A 26954-nucleotide genomic window follows, 5' to 3' on the forward strand; every position below is an offset into this window, starting at 1 on the left:
GTGGTACTGGTAACAGGGAGTAGAAGATAATTAGAAATATGCGAGGGGGTTTTAAGTACAGGTGGAATGTTGTTTACTTGAAAATGTCTTGCTCACAGCATTAGCACTTGATCCATTTCCATTCCCAAGAGAAGTCCATTCCTAGATGATAACAATTCATCTTCAGGATTAAGGTAAATGAAAAGTGAAAGTAGGCTCCTACTGAAAGCTTTTAAACTACTGGCTGCATTAAGCACTGAGCACAAAGTATAGCACACCTTGCTAGGGTTTCAGTAAAGGATATGCTTAATCTGGCTTCTTGCAAATATTGAATATAATATCTGAAGATATTACAATAGTATATACATCTTTTTATCATTGTCACAGGCAATATTGCATTTGGAAATACTGGGCTACTGCAAAAATCTTTACTTCAGAGTTAACTTCAATAAAATAATATTGGTTGACTATTATGACCTCAAATTCATTATAAGATTCTTTAAAAGAGTACGTTAAATGGATTAAACTCTACAACAAGATTACTTGAATGAACAAATTATATAAATATATAATGCTCATATAAATCAATATGCAATGAGTATAAATTCACAATACACACATTTAGAAATATGGTAAAATGTAGCCACTTGTAACCAAATATTTCAAAAGATGTATAAATGCTTAAGAAGTATTTGCCTAGTTTAGAAATAGAGGAAAAGGTTTTAAAATAGGTTGAAACATGGTCTCTTTACATATAAAGGTAGTTTAAATATAGTATCACAAACTTTAAAAATAAAACGTATTCTGGTAATGTAGACAAATTAATTGACCTCTCTAGTCTTCATTTTAAAGAATGGAGAAAATACATAATTCAAAAGGCTATTTGCATAGATTTAATGAGATCGTTTACATAGGATCTTATTAATGTATACAAAGGGTAGGGAGATAGGTAGGTGACTAGCATAGTCTATGAACATGTGTAGATGAAGCCAAATGTGGCTACCATAGATTAATAATAAATTTTTACATTTAACCAATGTGAGACAGGGGCAGAAGTCATCAGATTAATAGATTAATTTTTTTTACACTCAACAAGTGTGAAATAGATAGACTCATTAGGAATAAGGAAAATCCATAGTTAGAGATAAGGTGTGGACGTCATAGCCAGTGTGAAGTTTAATCCTGTTAGTTATGAGCTCAGCGCTAGAATCAAAAAGAACCACAAAAAAACAAATATTTTAGGATAAATAAAATAAACCAACAAGTGAAAAATATTGTTAATTTTTATTTAACATTCACCGAATATTATTCAATAGAGGGGTTATACTAAGAACATTTTAAAGCAGAGTGAATAGGCTGGCCTGGTTGTGTAGTGGATAAGTTCATGCACTCTGCTTTGGACGCCCGGGTTTGTGGGTTTGGATCAAGGGTGTGGACTTAGCACTGCTGGTCAAGCCACACTGTGGTGGCATCCCACATAAAATAGAGGAAGACTGGCACAGATGTTAGCTCAGGGCCAATCTTCCTCACCAAAAATAATAAAAAATAAAAAGGCAGAGTGAACAATTCATATTTCTTTTGAAAAGCCCAAAAAACTATTTAATATTTGTCACAGATATTTACATATTAGTAAGCTTACATGAAATGAAACTCACTTAGGATAATCAGATTAATGTAGAAGTAAATCATGCCTGATGAGCCTTTATTATTTTATGAGCTTTCATTATTTATCATAATTTCTAATATTTATGCTCTCAATTTGGCCAATGACATTGTCACATTTTGTGAAATAATTTGTTCCATAAATCTTTTCATCTGTTGACCCAGAGCATGGTGAAATTATCTGCCTTGTGATTGCCATATCTGAAGCTATATATTTAAAATAATACCTTTTTGATGTCATTAAATAGATCTGTTTCTAACATTGCCATTCTTGTGCAATTGTGGAGCTTTATCTACCAAGGTGCTACATGATTTGAATGTCACCGGATTGACAGGTTTGCAGCAACCATAAGCAATCAGGCACTTCTACTGCCTACAAAACGAAGCTTTCTTATTTTGATTTATTGCCTACCTGTTGTCTGCAAGGCATTCTGTTGTTTCAGTGGAATATTCCTATCTCATCTCATATTACACAATGTCAATTTGCCTAATTTATTTTACGACAAGTGATGATGACATTTTATTTATATTTCTCCAGGCATGCTAACTAAATAAGTTTATATACAGTGACAGTGCTGAGCAGAAAATCTCTACGAAATTTTTTAAAAATCTAAATCTATGTACTAATATTTTATTGTATATTAGTTGTTGGTGTTCAGGAGAAAATGTTAGGACTCACTTTGAGATTCCATAATTCCAGAAACATTAAACTTGGTGAATGCTTTGCAAAATAACTGTGTATGTGGGTTCAAAAAAAAGTCAGAGTTATCACCACTTCATGATTTTCTTAGAATCCCCTGATATAGAAATTCAATCAGAAAATAGTGTAAATGTGTGAAAAAATTCATTTAATAAGACCTTCAAATGTCCAGGCTCTGGGGTGAGGGACTTAAGTAAGGTGCCATCTTCAAGTTTTGTAAAGTCTAATTTATGCCACACATTTTTATCAGCTGTGTGCAAAGAGGCCAGATTATACATCTGCATGCCTTATTGTCTTCTGTTTGCCGGGATGTCTGAATTCTGATAGAGCTGAATGTTAGATGAACATGTCAGAAAGAGTAAGACAGTTTGATTATTGTTCTGCCTCCTCATTTGCTTTATTTTGCAACTTTGTGTGCATTTCCATATTTGTGTTACATGTGAATGGTACATTACGTATGAAATGTTTTTAAATATGAAATTTCTTGAGACATTTTTCTATCATATGCAGTAAAGTTGTGTGCCAATTTGAATATCTTTCCCCTAAATTTGTCTACTATCTGTCTAATGCATGTGTTAGAAATCAAAATCAATAGAAAATCAAAATGTATTTCTAGATATAGTTTCTGTTTAAAAGACTGAAATTATACTATAAAAAAGAAAGTGTATTATTTTCTAATTTGATTATTAGAATATTCAAGTAAAGAATGCATATACACATATATTATAACCAATATTGCACTAGTTATGATTATATTAATATTAAATCAGAATGAAATTTTAGAAGTATATTTCAAAGGCAAAATAAATACCAGAGAAAACAGTATGATTGCATTAAAATTAAGGAATTCTAATCATAAAAATTTGTCCTCAAGATATTGTCAACACAAATAACTGACAAGAACTTAGTATCATAAATAGGTAGGTAGATAGACAGATAGATAGACAGATATAAGTGAAACACCCCAAAAGAAAACTAGCCGGTAGGTTTGTTTTTTGTTGTGGTGGTTTTTTTGGTGAGGAAGTTTCTCCCTGAGCTAACATCTGTTGCCAATCTTTCTCTTTTTGCTTAAGGGAGATTGTCACTAAACTAAAAGCTGTGCCCATCTTCCTTCACTTTGCATGTGGGACCCTGCCACAGCGCAGCCTGGTGAGGGGTGTGTAGGTCCACACCTGGGATCAGAACCAGCGAACCTCAGGCTGCCAAAGTGAAGCGTGCAAACTTAGTCACTGCGCCACTGCACCAGCCCCTCACCTGTAGTTTTAAAAAGACCTTTCAGAGACAAGGGAAAACGAAATGCCTATATATATATATATTATGAAAAGATGTTAATACTCATCACTTATCAAGGAAACACACCTTATAACCCCAGAGAAATGCCATTTCATATCCACTAGAATACCAAAAGTTAAAAAGCTACATGATACCAAGACTTGATGAGATTTCAACAAATGGAAATCATTCTACATTGCTAATCGTAGTGTCAGTTTCGCCACCCTTTGGAAAGTACTTTGGCATTATCTATTAGAGTTGATTTTGCATATACCTTGGAAGCGAGTATTCACACATATTAGAGAAACATTGAACTGCCATACATTCAGAAATTATTTAGGAAGATCCTGCCGTGTACTTAATATTTTGCTGTAATTTATAATTTCTTTTTAATCTGCCTTTTAATTACTTCTATATTTCCATGGCAACTGGACTAACAATTTAATTTAAATCCTGTTTACAATGGCTGTAATTTGATTTATGTAGTTTAAATATGTGTGAAGCTAGTTACCTTCCCAAGTGCATGAGTTTCAGTATTACTCCAAACTTATCTGTTTCTTAATTGCCTATTAGAAAAGGGACATTTACAAAGTTTATAAAGTGAATACGAACTGTCATTGTAAGGAAAATTAAAAAATCTACAGGGAACAATAGGTTTGCTCATTTGTGCTTTCCCCTACTAAATATTTATTGTGGGAAGAACACACACACACAAACATGTTGCTAGCATATGGCTAGCACTGAATAAGACAATTCTGTACTTTCAGAAAAGCTATAATTTAGTGCAGTTAGAAGTAAAGGAGAACTATAATACATGGTAGAATAAAATGATTGCTGTACCAGACATACAAGCCAAGTGTGACAGGACTGCAAACACAGAAACATCCAATTCCAGCTGAGCTGCAGAGTGAAGTCTCATTGAGCCGATGGCGTTTGAGCTTGTCTTGTTGGCTGTAGTGATATTTCCATAGCTGAAGACTTGAAAGTATGTCAAACTCAGGGAATAGTCATAAAGTCTGTAGTGGCTTTCATCAATTTTGTGTAATATATGATCATAAAAATATTTGCTGGGAATTTTCAGTACATGGTGAGAATGTATTGTTGGGTAGAACCACACTAAGGGAGACCCTGAACTGTGTGAGTGGAAAAAGTCAAAATAGGAGCTATTTACATGTTATCTTTCTGCAAAGATAAAAATTATTTTCTGCATATTTATTATTTTATGTTTATTCTAGAGATATCACAATAAGTATTCTTTTATTTTTGGTGGAATTTATTGTTAATGTATAGTAGACATTTGAGTATGGTTTTTTATTACCTGGGTAGGATTAGCCAAATTTGAATTCCCAGCACAGTATATAAGACAATACTCTTGTATGTTTACTATTTAACCCCAAAATGTGATACGAATTGCGGGAACTCATTACAGCATGCTGCTGGAACATAATTAGTGCAAGCAGTCAATGTAAGTTTGAATTATCCTTCTTTATCCATCTTTTGAAGAGTATCGCGCAGAATGACATTTCCCAAAAGATGGTGTTACTTGGTTTATCAGCCTATTTGAATTTCTAAGAAGGAAACCAGTGCATTAATAAAAGATTATATTTCATAGTAAATAATCATATTCAAATAGTCACGGACTAAAATTATGCCTTAGGCTACTTATGGCTATTAATTTATGACCTTTAAATTAGAACAAAATTGACACTGGAAAGAGTTTATTGTGATAATAGATAGAAGATACTCTATTGTCAACTTTATGCTTTTGTGACCCCCTGAGCTACCTTCACTTCATGCCGATACACACACAATTGCTACAATGTTGGCCAGATAGAGCAATTCTGTCTATAGAGCCAATCTGAAAACATTTTGTGTCATACTCAAAGAAGTGGGTGCTCTGCTTATCAATTTGTTTTTAGAACATTATTATTTTACTCCACACTACTGGACTAGCCTCTTGTATTTGTAACACATGCTTGCCTTATTTTGCTTTTTAAGATTAAGCTATTAGGGAAATTAACTCAATTAGAGACATTTGTAGAAATGAAATTTTAATGGATCCAATGCTCTAAAACGCTTGGCGCAGTATTTAGCATATAAGGAGAGTTTAGTAAGTGTTTGTTCTGCTTACTATTATTGTTATTATTCTGGGTCAGCGACAATCAGCTATAAAATTCTCTTAAATATTTTGAACAATGGATAAAAATGGTGTAATGGGTAAAAGTGATAGTACCATATGCTAGATATGGGACTATTCAAGGCAAAGTTACAAATTATATATTTTATATCTATATCTAATAGCAAAATACTTTGAGGTTCATATATTCAGGAATTGCTTACACTTTTATTAGCATGTGTGGCAACTGGCTGTTTACTCTCATATCTTATGTATTTTACTGCCCTTACGTGAAGCTAACATTCCCTTTTGGAATCTCAGAGTCACACAAAACATTTTGTCCTCAAGTTTGAAAAAGTGCCCCCAGAACATAAGATTTCAGAGTTTTATTCAAATCTGATAATTTTCTTTTACTGTTCCTTCTTGCAGAGTGTAGGGAAGGTAAGTTTCATAAGGAATGCCAGTAAAAAAAAAAAAGAGAAAGTGTTTTTCTATCATCTTCTCAAAGTCATGCCTGACTACCTCCTATTTTCCAGAGTGAGCAATAATTAAAGGTTACACATGTGTGGAGTCACTGTGATATCAGAAAGCTTCAGCTAAAAATGCTCTCACATTTCAGTGCCAATGCTCATTCTTAGCATAGCCACGGTTGGCGACACTGCCGCCAACTTGGCCTAGTTTCTTTGCTCTCCCTGTCACTTCTCTGCTGAGCATCTTTGACCGCATTCTCTTTTTCTCTGTGCCAGTAACTGCAGCTGCTAGAGTATCACTGCTGTCTGCTGTTTGTTCTGCCCATTTTTTTAATGTTGACAACAGAAGGAAGAAGAGCAGCTGGCATTGTTCTCTCAATACACAATCTGTATTGCGTGGGGGTAGGGGCGGGAAAGAAGGGGAGAGAGAAAAGATAGGACTAGAAGAGAACTGAGTAGTTTATTCGCTACAGCATTTGGTTCTCCACTGTAACAATTTGAAGTAGTGATCCAGCTCCCAGTAGTAGCAATAGTAGCAATAATGTTGCAAATAAAGACAATATGTGTTAAAATAAGATGAATAACTCCAAATTCCTAATCTTAATTTATAGTGGTGGGACACCTTTTTGCTTTCTTTACCCAGTCTTAGACATTGATGTCACTTCTTTATGATTTAATTTTCCCTTCTAACACGATGAGAAAGAAGTGTGGTTCTCAAATTCATTTACAGACATTTGAAAGCAGTGATGATAATATCTCAACAGAAAAGGGTTTAGGATCCTGAAAGATAGAGATTTGAAATCAAGTGGCATTATGGCCAGGAGCCTTAGTGGTACAATGTAAGAAGCATGTTAGTTTTATAGGAAAAAAACCAAAAAACCTGTGGATGACTTAAAACATTTTTTTTTGGTTTCATTATATTTTCCTCTTTCTTTAAATATACTATTGAACTGATTTTTAATTTATCATATTAAAAACACCGTGCATTTCACTTACTGTATCTAAATGATATTTTAAAAACAGGTAGGTATATTCTAATAATTAGAAGCATATCCGTCAGAATTTTAGGAAAACATAGACTATTAAGTGACAATATGTGAAGAGTTGAGAACAAAACTAAAGCTTATGATGTCATTTTAGGCAAAACCTGTTGTTCCCTCTCCATGAACGCAAGGAAAACAAAGACCCTAATGTTTTTTGAATAAGTATTACTTTCAGAATTAAGTTGGAGAGAAGGAAAAATATCCTAGGAAAGAACAGTAAGAGAGACCTCAAGCTAAAGTTGAATTGGCTGGTGCAAAATCATCCCATCCAACAGGACGACTCAATGAACAAGTGGGACATCCAGTGTTCGGTTAACTCATCTTCTTGGGACCATCAGGATACTTTCTGATTCAAGAACACAAGTTCTTCCATGATTAAGCTAAAATTCGTTTTAAAAAGATATTATTAGTTTGTAATTCTCCAATTGCTATTTCTACATCAAAATTTTACCGCATAATACAGATATCTGGGTTCTCTATCATGAAATTGTACAAGAGATGAGATATTTAAAGTACTTTGAGGAAGAAAATTTCAGTTCTAGGGTTAGTCTTTTCTTTAATCCAATTATGTGTGACCTCATTCTTGTAGGATGGGGATTTAACAGATTGAGAAACAAGTTTTATGTTTTTATAACAGAGTGCCAAGTCTGGTGCTTATTGTGTCTAAAAGCAAATCAAAAGTAATATGGACTTCACTTTAATCAACACAATGTAAGTATTTGAAGCAATTATAAATAAGAGACAAATTCAAATTTACTGCAGAGCTTGTCATTGGCCTGCTGAGGCACCTAATATTTAACAAAGAATGTCTGACAGGACATGTTAAATATCTGATCCTCAACACTGTAGACACACTAACATTATATTATTACTCTTCATTAAAAAACAAGATATATTGACTATATTATGACTGCAAGTTGCTTCATAGTTGAATCACAATATAAAGTTCTTATCTTTGGAGATAGTTTCTCTGTATGTTTAGCAAAAATATGTATTTGCGAAACGGATGTGTGTACATATGTGTGTGTATTCATATACGTGTGTGTGTATGTGTGTGTGTGCCAGGCACTGTTCTAAGCAATTTAAAATTTTTGACTCATTGAATGCTCATAAAATCTTCATACTACCTAATTTGTCTGTTATATTTCATGCTATTTCTTGAGAAATCTTTTCTAGGAAGAAGTTAACCTCTGTTAACTCATAATCAGCTTGTTTTATGAGACATTATGCCATTTTCTACATGAACACTTTCTCAGACAGTGTGAAGTCCAATATTTTTTTCTTTTTACCTTGTGACTAACTAGAAATTTCAGACGCTAAGTTTCGGGCCCGCTTTAGTGATTACCTTGCCTTTTATTGCCCTGCTACTAATCTGTTTTATAATATCTTTAAATATAAGCAAATTTAACTGAATTATAAACTATGTATTTACTCAGAATGCCCTAACTACCAGGATGTTTAATGCATCTGAGGTTTATAATTGTAATTTCTCTCACAAAATATTTATCTAAGAATCTTTGTTTATCTTAATGATAACTAATGTTTTAAAATAGTCAATTTCCTTCAAAGATTGGATATCTTTTATTTTCCACTATATTTAAATATAGTATTTATATTTTAATATTATATTATATTTAAAATAAATATATTAAATGTACATTTAAATTCATATTAGTGAGGCGTTCAGAATATGAGAAGAGTAATAAAAATTGTTAGAAATAATATCCTTTTATAAAAATTATGATGTGTTGCAACAGCTTTAAGGTCTATTATTTTTAAGTTCTCCTTTCCCATATGCTAATTAATAATCCAAATAGCCCTCTATGTTTTTAATTATTCTGTTTTCTCAGATGATAATAAGGAAAATCCTCTGATAGCCCTAATGATAGGTTAGGATATAGTTTTATGCAATGTTTTGTTTTGGCAACATTTCCATTAATTTAATGTCTATAGGTATGATTATCTTGAGTTCTACCCAGGATACGTATAACTATATAGCCAAGATCTATTGAGCAATTCCTTATATGTCACGTACTACTTAAAATGTTACAATCATTTTATGTTTTTAATTCTTTAATTAACCCTGCAGTATGTTTTCTAGATGAGGAAGTTAAAGCCAAAGAGGAAGTAACTTTGCTTGCCATCTACTTATAATGATAGAATATATGACTAAGTTAGAAGGCAAAGATTTTCCCCCATCTATCTACAGCTAATTATCCACAATTGTTTAATAATGTCACTATTTATTGTTTATAATATGAAAACCATAATCATTTGTGAAGAATTATCAAAATCAAGTCACTTCCTGACAGTGGTGGACTTAGAATTTCGATATTAATTGAAGCTTAGGTATTGACAGTCTGGCTAGGAGGACATTAGCTAGAAAAATTTTCTTGAAGTTAACGTTTGCTTAGTAAGCAGTCTGTTACACTAACATTGTAAGGTGTCCAAGATGGTCGTAATGATCCTCCTTTCTTTTTATACACACCCTATAGTATCTTCCCATATTGGAATGGGTCAAGTCTCTACCACACATAGAGTAGGGTGGAGGAGAAGGTATATGACTTCTGAAGTCAGGTCATAAAAGGCATTAAGGCTTCTGCCTTGCTCTCTTGGATCACTTATTCTGGGGAAAGCCAACTGCCAGTAAGTGAGACACTTAAACAGCCTTGGGGAGAGTCCCAATAGCAAAGAACTGAGGCTTTCTGCCAACAACCAGCAGCAAATTGCCAGCCATATAAGTGAGCCGTCTTGGAGGTGGATCTTCTAGTCCAAGTCAAGCCTGCAGATACTGGAACCTCATAAGATATCCCAAACCAGAACCCTCCCAGCCAAACCACCCCACCAAAACCATAAGTGTTTTTTGTCGTTTTAAGCCACTAAATTTGAGATAACTTTTTACACATTGTACAATAACCACTGCAGATTGTATGCTTACTTGGTTTGGCATTGGAGGAAGATGGATCCATTTTTATTTGTTTTGTGTGATGGCTTTAATCTTTAGACATGGCAACAGTTCTTACATTGTCTTGGTTTCAGTCAGACTGATTTGGTTGCCAAGACTCTCTGTGTTTGATTAAGTGTAGGTTGTTTTAAAATGGATGTGAAATTTAAACTGGCAATGTGAAGCACTCAGAGATGTACCCACACCCAGAAGCCAGAAACTGACATTACATAGTCAGACAACTGCTGCCTCTCCTGTCTCGCCCATGGGTTGCATAGCCTCTTCCTCCCTTTCACATCTTGAGTCCTTCTCTGCATTATCACAAATTATCATAGCCCTAACTCTACATCATGGTGCCTTTCGCTGTGCATTCTTACCATTCCGATTCTCTGTGTTCTCTGTTTTCTAACATGATTTCTTGATTCACATTATACCCCAAAGGGATCTGATTATCCCGTCTCATCACTTTTTAGAAATTCAGATCATAGATTCCTGGCCATTTTCTGCATTGTATGCCCTAATGTAAGCTGAGTACTACAGCCTAATCAGCTCATGTTAGACTCTAGGTGGGGAATCTGTGTAGTCACAGGGGAGAATCGTCTTCAATCAGTGCTAAAAGAGTGACAGTTTCACTTAAAAGTGGCTTTGAATTTGGCATATGGCAGGCAATGTACTTGACATATCTTATATAGCTTTCCATCTTAAAAATAGTATGTTTTAAATGTCTCATTTCATTCTCCATATGTACAAAGAAATTTCAACTACCATAAAGCTAACCATATATTTTTTCAAATACATTAAATTTTTATCTGCATTTTCTTTTGACGTTGCCCTTTTTCATCTGCCTTCTAAAGTTGAGTCACTTTCTTAAATCCAAAAGGAGAAGCAGTCAATAAGACATCTAGCTAAAATGTTATTCTTACATAAATGCAGTTTATCAAAAAATGTTTTGCACTAGTGGAAACCTTATACTTTCAGACAAAGACAAGGACAAGCAAAAATTTATTTAGTTGAAAAGCCAAGCAGTTTACACATGAGTTGTCAAGGAAAATAGCCTTTCAGTACGATGGCATGCTGCTATGTAGTTAATAATCTTATTTCTGTTGCTTATATAATATTCAACTCTCCACATGTATTTCCATATAAAGAAAGCATATTTAATATGAGATCCATTACTTTAAATATAATTGCAAGTACCTAATATATAAAATAAGGCAATTTATAAAGAAGGCATTGATAAAGGATTCTGTTACTAGTATCTAGGCATCTGTTCCATTGAACTACATTTTCATTATAAGGCATATGTTATCTTCAGAAAGAATATTACATTTCAGGTAAGTTGTGAATAACTATTAAATTACTAGGGTCTGTAACTTTGAGGTTTTTATTGTCCAATTTTAAATAAAAAGATTTCAGAACAGAAAATTCACTTATGGTATATTGAGGAATGCAATAGGTGTTTCACAGGATTTCATATGTAGCAAAAAAAAGTCATTTAGCCCAAACTCTTGGTTCCAGACAGGTTAACTATAGATAAAAACTAAACTGGTTTAAAGCACAACTAGTGGAAAATTAGGTGAAGAATTCTGGTAAGAATATTACTGTCAGATTTAACGTATGAGCAAAGATGAAGAGTTTCAAAATGATTTGATATTTGGTACATGATTTTACAAGGGCATTTCATAGAAGACCTTATGTGCTATGCTAAGACTTTGAGCTTACACACACACACACAATGCATTATATGTTTTTAAATAAATGGGTGGCATGATTAAGCCTGCATTTATTATAGGCAGCTTGTATATATCGTATGAAGGATAAAGTAATATGACAAAACAAATCCCTTTCAGCATGTAAGTAGCTGTGAAAATGTAAAAAATATAAAAGTTACATCCCAATAGAAATAATGAGTTAAAGACATAAAGTTTTCTTAAAATATTTGCAAACATATTCAATATAATTTATAATCAAACTAATATACATTATATTTAATTTATATATATAATAATATATATTCACTTTTGATAAGCTTGTGCACATGTGCATGCGTACACACACATACCATAATAATCTACCTTGAGTGTGGTGGTATGAATACTTTCATAGACTGCTGGTGGTTGCTGGTAACAACCTTTTGGAAATCAACCTGGCAACATGTGTCAATGGCTTTACACATTCCCATGCATCTTGTGGGAATGTATACTAATGGAAATAACATATAAGGATGATCACCACAATGAACACACACACATATATGTATATATATACATATATCTATATGATTGATGTCAACAATACTTGTTGAGCTCCTGTAATTTATACTAGCGTCTGATCTAGGTACTAAATTTGGATTGATGAACAATGAACAATAATATTTTTAAAAGGGAGAAATCCATATAATTGAATAGTATATAATGATTAAAACCATATATTTGAAGACTATATTAGACATCATGTGATAAATGAATAAATAGGATTTAAAATGATTGTTACATTTTTATATATTATATCAAAAGCATCTCCATGTATGTATGCATTTCTATAAAAATCAGAAAAATAATGAAAAGACATATAAGGAAAAGAGACTTGGTTATTATACCTGCGTAATTGAATATGAAGTATGTATTTATTTATTTGTATATTTATTTTTTTATTACAGTAACATTGGTTTATAACATATACATTTCAGGTGTACATCGTTACCTTTCAATTTCTGTGTAGATTACATCATGTTCACCACCCAAAAACTGATTACAATCCATCACCATACACATGTGCCTAATCACCCCTTTGGCACTCCTCTCTCTTTCTTCCCCTCTGGTAACCATCAATCCAATCTCTGTTTCTAAGTGATTGTTTGTGTTGTTTTTATCTTCTTTGTTATTTATTTATTTATTTTTTGGTGAGGAGGATTCACCCTGAGCTAACTTCTATAGCCAATCTAACTCTTTTTGCTTGAGGAAGAGTGACCAGGAGCTAACGACTGTGCCAATCTTCCTCTATTTTGTATGTGGCATGCTGCCACAGCATGCCCCAATCAGCAAAGTATAGGTCTGCACCTGGAATTTGAACCTACAAACCCGGGGACACCAAAGTAGAGTGTGTGAACTTAACCACCATACAACCAGGCCAGCCCCATGTTATTTTTATCTTCTATTTATGTGTAAGATAACATGGTATTTGACTTTCTCCCTCTGACTTATTTCACTTAGAATAATATCTTCAATGTCCATCCATGTTGTCACAAATGCCCGGATTTCATTGTTTCTTATGGCTGAGTAGTATTCCATTGTGTATATATACCACATCTTCTTCATCTATTCCTCCCTTGTTGGGCACCTAGGTAGCTTTCAAGTTTTAGCTATTGTTCATAATGCTGCAATGAACATAGGGGTGCATGTATCTTTACCCATTCATGTTCTTTGGATAAATACCCAGCAGTGGAATAGCTGGATCATCTGGAGGTTGTAGTCTTAATTTTTTGAGGAATATCAGTACTGTTATTTCCTGTCTTGTTAGTTATAGCCATTCTTTTTTTTTTCCCAAGGAAGATTAGCCCTGAGCTAACATCTGCCAGTCCTCCTCTTTTTTCAGAGGACGACTGGCCCTGAGCTAACGTCTGTGCCCATCTTCCTCTACTTATAGGTGGGATGCCTACCACAGCATGGCTTGCCATGTGGTGCCATGTCTACACCCTGGACCCGAACCAGTGAACCCTGGGCCGCCAAAGCAGAATGTGTGCACTTAACTACTGTGCCACTGGGCCAGCCCCAATTATAGCCATTCTTATGACAGTAAAGTGATATCTCATTTTAGTATTGATTTACATGTCCCTGATAGTGATGTTGAACATCTTTTCGTGTGCCTGTTGGCCATATGTATATCTTCTTTGGAGAAATGTCTGTTCAGATATTTTGCCCCTTTTTTAACCCATAAGTTGCCTGAGTGCTTGCTGTTGGGTGGGGCCAGTCCCTAGGGCATGTTGCCTAACCTGGCTCAGCTGGATTAAATCTTTGCTCTAGTGGGTGGAGCAGACCCTGGTCTAACAGTCCAGAGGAAGAACTCCAATGCATCTGCCAGCATCTGTGTAAGCATGCCTTTACTAGGTCACAATAATGGCTACCACCAATGTCTCAGTCCCTGGAGAGGTCTCATCTCTCATGGAGATGCACTCAGAACCTATCAGGTGAGTCTCTTTTCCCCAAAGGACTGTTCACCTTTCTTTCTGGTGATTTTAGGTTGCTTTCTAAAATGAGTGAATTTGTGTGTGGGCCCTTTAAGAGCTGGTTTTTTTTCCTTTTATATCTGATAGCTTTGCTGGGGGTATTCCTTGTTCTTGTTAGTAGCCAGGAAAGCCAGATATTAAAACACTCGTCTCAGTTGTGCTCAGTCCAAAAGCTGCTTATAGTGGTAATGCTCCCCCACTAAGACCCCCTGTTCCTCTGGGGAAGGCTTTGTACCTTAGGATTGCTCCCAACTGGCTGTGAAGCTCTGTGGCTCACAAAGGTGGCTTTTTTTCCTCCAAGAAAGGAATTGCTGCCTCTTCCATCTCAGTCTGCACTGTCCCTTGTTGTGGGGGTTCTTTTCATTCAGTTTTCAGTTCTCACTCAGGGGTAATGTTTCCAAGAGTAGTTGTGAATTTGTTTTGTCTGTGGGAGGAGGTGAGTTCAGAGTTCACTTATGCTTCCATCTTGACACCATCCTTGATTTTTTTCTCAAATTTTTTTTTAAGTTTAATGCACATTCTAACTGTATACAATAAAATGGAACATGCTCTAAATAGACAAAAATAATACATGCAATTTTTAAATTTAGTAATTTCAAAATAAATTTTGTCTTTATAAAATTCATTCTCTTGATCTAGGAATAATATAGTTTTCCATCAGTGTATTTTTGGTGAATATTACACTTGATTTGCTATATTTTTTGTTTTGGTATATTATTGATACATTATGTTTTGAGCTATGTAAATAAAGTGCATTATATTTTCTAATTCTTATGTAAGAATATAGTTTTTTTGTGTTCTTATCTTGTCACTTAACTGAACTTTCTTACTAACTTTATGTGTACTTTTAATTTATTCTTTTGTGACTCATTTTATCTTCACATTTTGATTATTTTATTTTCTAATTTATATTTCTTATACAATTTATATTTATTTCTTGGCTTAATGAATTGTCTAGTTCATAAAAAATTAATTTCTGATGACAACCACAATCCATTAGTTTGACTCTCAGCTTACTATTCTGGTGTTTGTTAATTTTTCATTACTATGAAATATGCCTCTACTCAGTTTACTAGATCACTGAGAGTATTTATATTACACTTAGTAATATGTGATGCACTTTATCAGATTATATTTGTTTACTTAAATTATATTGATTATTCTCATTAGCTATACTAAAATATTGTACTAAATTAATTGATTTCTTAACTAAATTCCTACCAGATCATTTTTTAATTCCAACAGGATTCCTGTCTATGATCAAACTTTTAATATCCTGGTGAATTTTGCTTTCATTTTGTTTACAATTTTTGTCATTAGTGAATTTGTCCTATAATTCCCTTTGCTCTGCTGCTATTATCGATTATTGCCATCACTTTTGCTGACTTTATAAAATGAATACCAATGTTTCCATCTTAATTGATATTCTAACAATATTTAATACAATTTGAAGTATATGATTCTTGAATGTCAATAAATACTCATCATAAAAACTACAGACCTGGAGCCAGCTCTGTGGCCTAGTGGTTAAATTCAGTGCACTCCACTTCAGTGGCCTGGGTTTAGTTCCCAGGTGCAGACCTACAACACTCATCGGTGGCCATGCCGTGGAGGTGACCCACATACAAAATAGAGGAAGATTGGTGTGGGTGGTAGCTCAGGGCAAATCTTCCTCAGCAAAAAGACAAACAAGCAAGCAAACAAAATCTCTATAAACCCTAAGAGTATTTTGGGAAGAAACCATTTTAAGAAAATGTTTCAATTGATACCATGGTTATTTTCATTCAATTTTCTTCTTTATGTTTAGTTGGTATATTAATATATCCTTGGATTTTTTATGATATAAGATTATCAAATTTACCAGCAAAATGTCTATATTAATTCCAAATCATTGTAGCTACAGTCATTCCTTCCTTCTTCCTTCTCTTCCTTCTTCTTCCTTCCCTTGCTCTTCCCTCCTCTCTGCTCCTTCTCTGCCTCCTCCTCCTTCTACTCTCTTCTTTCTCTTTCTCATCTATTTTGCTCAGTAATGCATCGATTAAGTCTATGCATTATCTTTTGGCCAAAACATTTTGCGTCCACTTGTCAAATTCTCATTTTTGTTGTTTTATATGAATTGTGATTATATTTGATTTTTTTAAAATATTTAATTTATTGAAGAATTTTTTGGATTTAGATGCTTGTTATACATTTCATATTTACTTTATTGTTGTCTGAAAATGTCTAAACTATTAATGCTTATTGGAATATACATAAAAAATAGAGACTTTTTATTTTCTAGTTTACTTTCTGAGCACTCTTGAAAATCTTTCAAGAAAACTTGAAAGGAAGACACTTTCTGTTTGCATACTACAACATTCATTATAAAAATACTAATTCAGTCTTAATAATTGTATTATTGAAACTTTGTCTTCTCTTCACTTTTCAAATGCTAACAGTGATGAGTTAAAGAAGCAGAATATGATTGTGGATATATCATTTTTGTATCCAGTCTTAATAGTTTTTGCCTCATATTGTAATGCTATGTTTTTAACTTACATGACTTTAAGTTCAATATGTAGTGCCTTGAATTTTAAGTTATCTGATGTTAATATCACAAACCATGTATTTTTTTCTCATAAATGATTGCCTATCTTAAAAATATCTCTGTCCTTAGTCCTTTAAAATAACAGTGTTTGCATATGCCACTAGGATTTGTGCATGCTTTTTCCTATATCTGGAAATCTCATCCTTACAATCCTCACCCAGTTCACTCTTATTCATCTATTAGACATCACCTTCAACAGTATCGTTAGGGAAGTTTCCTCCAGTTTTACCAACTATGTCTAATCCACCTTTTAAATGCATTCACATTACTCTTCCTCTCTTTCATAACACATTAAATTTGCAATTTTGAAATTTTTTCCTATTTGAATACTGATTTTTTTTGTCTCCTCATTAGAATATAAACGCTATTAACCCAGAGAGTGGGCCTGTTCTAATCTGTGTATTGTAGCACTGAATACAATGTCTGGCACATGCTAGGCACTCACTCAATATTCACTCAGTGAATGGATGGAAATATGATGGAAAATATATCCAGTTACCTTTTTTAATAAGCCAGAAAAATACTGATAAGTCTAATCATGGCTCCATCTTTCCTGAGCCTACAGAAGAAAATTTAATCTCCTTTGCAATGTGTACAAAAGGCTTTCTTGATATTATCAAGGACGAATTGTCTGGCCTCATCTTCTATCAATTTTGCCCTTCAAATATACTCAGTTACTGAAATCCCTCTGAATATGTTGGTATACTTTGAATGTCTTTGACCCCCCTGCACCAGACATCCTTCTTGTAAGCTTGGGTAACATTATCTTGCTTGAGCATCACCAATCCAATGAAGCTGTCCCTCCACTGCCCAGCCTTTGCCCCAGAGATGATCATTCTGTCATATCCTTAGCCCCTGAGCCTGAGTTTTGTTTCTTTGATTGCAGCTGCCACATGGTTGTAATTATTTGTTAGCCTGGTTCTTTGTCCTTGAAAGTCTATGTCCTCTTCCTGCGAATAGGATCTATCCTTTTCATAGTCATTGCAAACACACTGTAGGCAACAAGAACAGCACCACAAAATGTCCTGAAAGGATATATGTATCATGCATGCATATTTGAATAAATATTATTAAGGAATTAAAAACACCAAGAATCACAAAAGGTGCTTACTCTCCAAAAGTTTATTTTAAAAAATATAGCAGGTGCTGAAACCTGCATGACTTGGGCCTTCAGCCTCCACCTAGGAGTGCTAGACTGCTACATCCTGCTACATTCACTGGGGGGATTCAGTTTTTTTAAAAAAAGTGATTATGCTTTAATAGGGTTAAAATATTCATGGAATAATTAGATGTGTATAAGATTTTCCATTAGTTACTCTTAAAGTATTTTGCCTTGAAAACCTATAGAATTTGGGAAACTTTCAATTAGTAAGAGAGGCAGAGATTTCCTCAAGAATATTTCTAATTGATATTTGCTCTTTATCTTTATCTTAATATTTAACTCTCTATTGATTTGGTCCCTATCCAAGGTCTAATAAACCTATTTCCAGAAACAATTTAAGATGACTCATTATTGTGCATTGAAATAAGCAAGATATATTTAGATATATTTCATTCCATCTGGTTTAAAAAGTGGAAACATATACTACTTAAAAATAGGTCACTTCTGTGTTCAAAATCCTGTATTGACAAGAAGTCTTCTTGCTCAGAAATATTGCATATTATGTAGGAATATTACATATTGTGATTATGGAGAATTTTAAAAATACAGCTTTTTAATTAGTAACTTCTAACTATACTGTCAAATAAATAAATAGTTTTAACTACCAATGCTTGTTCTAAAGATGTATTTCAATAAAATTAACTTAAATATCCCATTCCCATTCTTTTTAGTGATGCACAAAATGTTCTTTATTAACAAAATCTGTATTCCAAAGAAGAATTGGCTGTTTCAAGAAATGAACAGAGCATTATTAGCTAGTCTCAGTGTTTTACTATTTTGTTAATTTAGTTTGTTGAATTCACAGTCACTCCTTTTACGTACATGTTCTATCCTAGAGATTGTTACCTCTTTAATAGTTATTTATATTACTATGCAATTGAAGTTCTCTTTACTCATTTTTTCCTCTCCTTTTTCTTTTTCACATGCTGCAGTAGCTAACATATTATGGAGAGAAGAAGGTACTAAATTCCATTATGTTTCTTATTGTTATGATTATTTTGCTTAATTTTTAGTAGATGTGTTAACCATCAGTCTTAATAATTACCTTGTTTTGATGTTGACTCAACATTTTTATTTGATTATAAGTCAATATTCTTCTATAAATGTGCTACCGTTAAAAATATTTCTCATTCCTCATCAACTTGATTTATTATTGATATGTAACTAGGAAGTTATATTACAATATATTGAAATACTTTTCAGGGTATAAAAGTAAGTCAAAGAAATAAAAGCAAACTTAGTTAAACAGAATGTATATAATAAACCCTGATTTAGATTATCAAAAGGAAAATTTAAAAACTAGTGTCTTATGAAGGTAATATAATAAATTGTTTAAGAAAATAGGTTATAAACTTGAAGGACCTAGATTCAAATCCGATCTCTACCACTATATAGCCTAGGGCCTCTTTACATCACAATTTTCTTATCTCAAAAATCAGGACAACTGTTAATACACAGTAGGGTTGTTATCAGTTCCTTAAATACAGTCTACACTCAATACATGGTATCTACTGTTATTTATTATTGTTATTGTTATTGTTTTTCTTAATGATAAAGTCTTGGAAGAAAGTATTTGACCAGGTGCTCAAATATCCCATGTGCTTTAGTTCAATTCTTAGGATAAAAATGTGCACAAGTCATCCTTACAATCGTAGTAAGCAATGGCTAAAATCATTGCCTTCACAGTCTATCCTAGACAAACTTCCTCTTCCCTAATTATAGCTTCCTATATGACCTGTAGTCACTGCTACTGTGAGGACCATGTCTCATAACCTTCAGGTAATTCCGGAATTTAGCCATCTCAATTTTGTTCTCAATGATGAGGCATACCACTTTTGTTTTTGTCCTTGGTATTTGTTGCTCCTCGAATCTTTCATGTAGGCTCCTGTAAAGTCGGGCTTACTAAAGAGGTTCTGGTGTAACTATGCCTTCTCATCTTGTTCCACTTAGATATTTCACATTTGAATTTACAAATTCAAGTGTTACTGAAACTAGCATTAACACATCTGTTAGACAACATTTCTTTATATTCTCTTCCTTCCTGAGAGCAAATAAAAATTTCTCTGGGCATTTAAAAAAGTAATTTTATTTTACAATTGTAATGAAAGGAACAAAACCTAAGTAGTCAGAGACCAGGTACCAAGGATCTGGCTTCGCTGGTTAATTTCTGAGAAAAATTTTATATTAGTTTTTAATAGCTAATATTTAATAATAATATAATATTCTTCAGGCTACCCCTAGAAGTGTAGGAGACCTCCAGTTAATTAAGATCACACGAAGATTTGTTATATAAAACCATTTTTATCTATTTAAATTTTTCTTCTGTTAGTGTTTGAAAATGTATACTCTCAATAATTATTCTCCATCAATCAATGATGTGTTTAATCTTCATGATGATAATAACAGACATTTGGTCCTATCCAAAATGTCCATCAGATATTTGGTCCATGCCAAAAGGTCCTTGATATTGGATCCTATCCAGAACCATTTGGAATGGACTAAATTACTCATGGACGTTTTGGAAAGGACCACATGTAAAGGACGTTTTGGCGTGGAACAAATGTCCTACAAGGTTCATGTCTTTGTTTGACACAGAATGTGTACTTGAGAAAAAATAGCTATTTAGTATATTTTGCAGATAATTTTAAGACATACACAAGAAATGACTTTAAGTAAATTTTTAAAATCTTTTATTTCATGTAAAATTATCATCAGAGTCCTTTTTTATTTTTTAGAATAAACAAGATTTAAAATAATATATTTGAGAAAATAATAAGCTTGATTTAGATTCACAGGCATCTCTAAACTATTTGTTATAATGCCACAGCTATTGGCAAGGCATTACAATTAGAAATGATTGCATGTAATAATAGTAATGATGGCCAGAGATAATCAACCAGCTTGAGGAATCACTGAACTCCAACAGTGTGTAGAATTATTTCATAAAAATTAATTAAAATAATAGCCAACTGAAGCTTTCAAAGCAAATTTCCACCTCTATTTTTAAAAGATAGGATAATAACAAATAAGAAATATTTCTTGTTTTATGTCTATCTATATCTATATACATCTCAAATATTTCTGAGATCCACTTTTATTTCTGCTCTAGCAGGGCTTTCTGTTTGTAAGCTTGTCTCTTCACCCTCCAAGGGAAATTTATCCCAGAGAGAACCAATTGAAGAATTTCAGGCATTTTAAGATTAGTAATGGAAGGAGAGTTGAAAATGATAATACCTTTCATAACTTCATTTTACTTATATGCAAGTGTTAAAACTATAATATTTGCTTAACTGAAAAATTATTTTTTAAACATGACCATAAGAATCTAGCTTAGCCAGAACTTTGTTCTTTAAATCAATTTTACTGAATTTAATATATATTATCTTAATAATCACATGGATATTTAAGCTGGAAGCACATTCTCCTCTCTTTTTTCTGAGTTCTCTTTTCAGTTCTTCTTCTGTAATCATCATTGTAGTTTGCAGGAGTGTAGAGAGACAATGTTTCACTCATTTATTGATAAATGCTTTAACAAGCCTATTAAATGTCAAGCACTTTGAAAGCACTGGAAATATAAAGATAAGATCTAATTTCTACCCTAAAGAGGGTTTAATCTAGTAAGTTAAAGGCTAAATTGTTCTTACTGACAACTAATTTTACTATGTGATTTTAAAATACACATTAAAAGATTCAGTATGATTGGTTTTCTTCTGCAATAGTTTTATGACCTTGTAATCAAATATAATCTAATAAAATATTTCCTAGTGGACAACAGTTTGAGTATATGTTATATGGTCTAACTTAATAGTAAGTGTTTTCATTTATTATAAGCACTGAATCACAGGAAGTTAAACCATTTTATTCACTGCAAGATTGGTCTGAACTTTTAAATATGCAAACTTCAAACTCCAAGGACGGATGTAAGGTGGTTCATTATATAACATAGGATTTTCTAAATTTATTATAACATGGAATTATTTTGATGGATATCTGCAGGATCAACATCAAATAGAATCTACTTTGGGAAATACTGGTTTGATGTGATATCTAATGATTTGAAAGCAAAAAATTATTTTCTATATTTATAAAAATTGACTGTCCTAACCTTTGTAAATATTTATTAATCTCTTCACAACAAATATATTATAGAAATAAAGTAAATCACTATATCAGCTGGGCTAATTAACACTAACCAACACAAGGTAGAAATTTCTAGAAATTGTAGTGAAATCTTACAACAAAGTTTACATGGTACATCATAATCTGATTAGCTTTGTGATATATAATATGGCCAAGGTGGGGAAGAAAGAGATCTAGAAATAGGTCAGCTCTTAACTCCTTCAGCCTAACATTCACAGTTTCATTGGCCAGACAATTATACATTGCAGATGAGGTTGGGAAATACAGAATAATATAGGTGCCTACTTAGTGTGTTCCATAAGCCTCTTGTATAATTATTTTTAGAGGGGAAAAAAAAAAAAAGCTAAGGTTCTCAGGACCTGATTACTGCCTCACAGTAATATTGAAGAAATATTTAAAATGCAAAAGGAGCATTTTCACAGCATAAAGTTTCCCAATGCATGAAACTTAGAAAGTCATCGAATTGGGGGAGGTAGAGACCAAGCCTTCCAACGGCTAGTACATGATGCCACTGAAACTGTGATCAAGCTGTCACCATTTCCACTGGCCAGTTTGCTACTCTTTCTGTTAAAAACTAATGTCAGCCTAACTGTTTTAGCATTTTAAATTCTCTTATAAAAAAGTTTTTCAAATCAGAAAAGTGACCTGACAAGAGATATCCTTTTGCAGATATATGTGTATATATGTATACATATATATGTCTGTGTACATGTGTACACACATACATGTGTGTGCATATCTATAAGTATATATATGGTTGCACTAGTATTAATTATATAACAAATACTCTATTATGTTATAAGCTTTGCTATGTTAATTATTAAATGTGAAATCAACCATGCAGATTTCTATTCAGTTTTTCCAGCCTATCTTTGGAAGTTCAGGAAATTGTCCAATGACTCAAAAGGAATAGTTTTAGATAATATTCTTCCTGGATTAATAGTACCTAATAAGGAGATTGACATAATCACTCTCAAAAAACTTTCTAGCAAAAATGAAAGCGCTAGTCTTATTTTAGTGGAACATCACATAAAGATCTTATTGAGGTACAATGGTATGATGTTCCTGTGTGTGAAAAGCTTTTCAGTTCTAAAGATAAAAATATAAAAAATGGGAACATTCATGAACCAAAAATCTATCTCTGCTGAGTTATTCAGGGTGAGAAATGCCATGTATACCATCTATTCCTGACTATATTTTTCTTTAGCTAAAAAGATTTCTTCTATACTTCAAAAAAGAGATGAGTAAGTTTAGGATCATTCAAAAGTGAAAAGAATAATATCACTAAATAAAGAACTTTATATAACACCAAAACTTATTGAATCATCTGTGATTAGTTATCAAATCACTGCACCGTGGAATCATAAATTGCTATTGACCGTAACTTAAATGCTAAAGTAATGGCAATCTAAGTCGGGGGAAGACAAACATCACCACAAAATCTCTTTTGTTATTGACTTAAATATTTATCCAATAATCAAACATTAACCAAATTTTGGGGCCGGCCCAGGGGCGTAGTGGTTAAATTTGCACGCTTTGCTTCAGCAGCCCAGGATTCGTGGGTTTGGATCCTGAGTGTGGACCTACACGCTGCTCATCAAGCCCATGCTGTGGCAGCATCCCACAGACAAAATAGAGGAAGATTAGCACAGGTGTTAACTCAGCGACAATCTTCCTCATGCAAAAAGAGGTAGATTGGCAACAAATGTTAGCTCAAGGCCAATCTTCCTCATCTCCCCCCAAAAAAATTAACCAAATTTTATTGTTGATATAAATTAAGTAATATACAGGCTATATATAATAAATAATTGTATTATCACAATACACTATTATTCTTGAGCAGCTGTCCTCAAAGGATTGAAACAAGAATGTGTATTACACCATTTTTTCTCAGTCCATTTCATGTATTTAAAGGTGCAGTATTGGTTTAAAAATCCTCTGGGAAATTCTTCTCTCTTATGAGACTGCAAGTAATTCCTGCTTATGTCCTTCTCTGCATAGAAAGAAAAACAAAGCAAAAAGAAAGCTCAAAAGGAACAAACGAATTATGAATCAGTTTCTAGAGCCACCATACTCCCTTAGATTAACAATCGACCTGGAAAAGACAAAGTACCTATGTCTGTCTTCACCAGGGGATGGAAAAAGAAAAAACAGCCTGCACATTTTGCCAGTCTTTCCTGTGACTAGAGTGGTGAAACTTTCACTGAGATCAAGAACTTTTGTAATCTCCACAATAGAAGGCATTAGTGAGGATAGAATTGTAATCGAACCCTCATGGTTATCAAACTTTTTGCAACTCAACACTCCTTTTACACTTTTCCATATTATTGAGAACTCAAAGAGCTTTTGTTCATATGAGTTATTTCTGTCCACTTATATTTACCATATTAGAATTAAAACAGAAAATTTTAAATGTGTATTTTGTAATTTATTAAAAATAACCATAATAAACTTATTACCTGTAGCCGTAAATAACACATTATTTTTAAAGCTATATTTCCAACAAAACAATGAGCAGGCTCACATTGTTTTATATTCTGCAAATCTTTTTCAGTGTCTGACTGAATACAAGATGCTGGATTCCTGTTTCTGCTTCTGCATTGAATTGTTGTGATTTCACTCATGACATCACATGTCATGTAGCCTGTCGAAAACTACACTCTACATTTGTGAGGATCTAATCTGTGAGACTGAGAAAATAATGCAAATGATGTCTCAGTATTATTATGAAAATAGTTTTCACTTTGCAAACCCACTGACAGGATCAACCTTGAGAACTTCTCTAGTAGAAAATGAAGTTGATCCTTTAGCAAGCTCATGGATTCATAGAATTTGATATCATAGAAAACTGAAATTTAACAGTATATCTCACAGTATAGATTTGAGGAAAACATGAGAACAGTAATGAAATTCTGGTTATACACCATGTCATTATTTGATTTTTATCCATTAATGTTTCAAAGAAGAGATAATGTCAGTCATAAAAATAGTGACAGTTACTCTTTCTTGAGATCTTATGGTGTGCCAGTCACTCTGGGTAAATGTTTTACTTTCTCCACCTTATTTAATTCTTACTACAGCAGCATGATGTAAGTACAATAATTACCTCTGAGTTTGAGATGGGGAAATCAAGACACAGACTAAACAACATTCCCATGGTACAACAGTAAGTTCTATAGCCGTGATGTGTCTCTGAACTGTCTGAATCCAGAGAATGGAGTTTATTTCCCTTTGTTACATTCTTCCATTAAAAAAAAAAGTTAAGATGTAGAAACTTAATTCTTATACCAAATATACACAAATATGTTATTGCTTTCTCTACAAATAAAGCTAGTGAATGCCCCAAATGAAAATCTGTATGTTTCACTGACCAACTTCTCCATCATCAGACAATTTATATTATCCTATGCTGAGTGTATTCATAATAAATGCATATATATACAATATTACAGCAGAAAATTTAAAAAGAAACACATCTGCATCTTATATTCAGATCATAAATTCTGCTGCTAAAATCTAAATAAAACTTTGCATGAACAAAATATGTCTAGAAAAAAAATAAAAGGTAAATTATACCTCCTGTGGGTGGGGAGGGGAGGAACTCATAAAGGGCTCTATAGGGATAGGTAAAGTGATTTCATAGCAGAGTGATTGATATATAGCTGTTCAGTCGATAATTATTATTTTAGCTAATATATTTATGTATAGTATTTTGTTGGCATTACTATTTCATAAACACTAAGGAGTTCTATTCCTACTGAAAATAATAAAATGCAAAAGCAAACTAAACCCTCCTTTATGATATCTGTATTTTTTCAATAACTTGCATCCTGGAAAGTAGTTTATGCTTTGAAAAATGCTGATGTGTGATTCGTATTTTAAAGAGCAGGAATATAGACTATCAGATTTGAACAAGTGATTTGGAGGGATTAAGTGGGCTCTAGAGGAAAATACAGCTCAAAATTTCCTCAGCAGGAATGTAGTGGAATCCCACTGATTATGTACAGAATATGGTAACATAATATAATAAAAGTATCCATAGGAGTAAGGGCAGGAAATATTTCAAGAAACTTTGAAAATAATCTGGATTTAGACGAGTGTCAGGTTCAAACATATTCAAATTCCTGATTGTGAAGCAGAATTTTGCAGCAGTTGAAGAGCAGAGTGACATTCATTCAAAAATGTTATAAGGGGGGCCGGCCCCGTGGCCGCGTGTTAAGTTCACGCGCAGCCCAGGGTGTCCCTGGTTCGATCCTGGGCGCTGACATGGCGCCGCTTAGGCCATGTTGAGGCGGCAATCCACATGCCACAACTAGAAGGACCCACAACTAAAAGTATACAACTATCTACTGGGGGGATTTGGGCAGAAAAAGCAAAAAAGGAAAAAAAAAAGATTGGCAAGTTGATAGCTCAGGTGCCAATCTTTAAAAAAAAAACGTTATAAGCTTTGTAATAATCATCAAACAGTATGTAACTGACAACTGAAAACTGAAAAGCAGACGTTACGTTATGACTTGGTTATGTTCAGAAGTTTCAATAACCAATAACGTTAAATTAATAGTCATTGATATATAGCACACATAAATCTTATGTGGAAGCTTGCTGATACAAATATTTTTGCATAAAAAGCGTTGTTTTTTTTGTTAAATCCTTT

The 26954-nt window shown here is 33.2% G+C and overlaps 1 protein-coding gene across 4 annotated transcripts in view; it reads left to right on the forward strand.

Annotated features, from left to right (window-relative positions):
• Nucleotides 1-26954, forward strand: part of FSTL5 (follistatin like 5) — a 718252-nt gene that overhangs the window by 585534 nt on the left and 105764 nt on the right. For 2 of the 4 annotated variants that reach the window (XM_008519642.2, XM_008519643.2), the window contains exon 11: nucleotides 19093-19119. The exons of the other annotated variants lie outside the window; for them this stretch is intronic. In XM_008519642.2, coding sequence (XP_008517864.2) covers nucleotides 19093-19119 — 27 coding nt within the window. The remainder of the gene's footprint in view (nucleotides 1-19092; nucleotides 19120-26954) is intronic. 4 annotated transcript variants of the gene reach the window in all.

This window comes from Equus przewalskii, chromosome 2 (genome assembly GCF_037783145.1).
Source record: "Equus przewalskii isolate Varuska chromosome 2, EquPr2, whole genome shotgun sequence".
NCBI classification, from domain to species: Eukaryota; Metazoa; Chordata; class Mammalia; order Perissodactyla; family Equidae; genus Equus; species Equus przewalskii.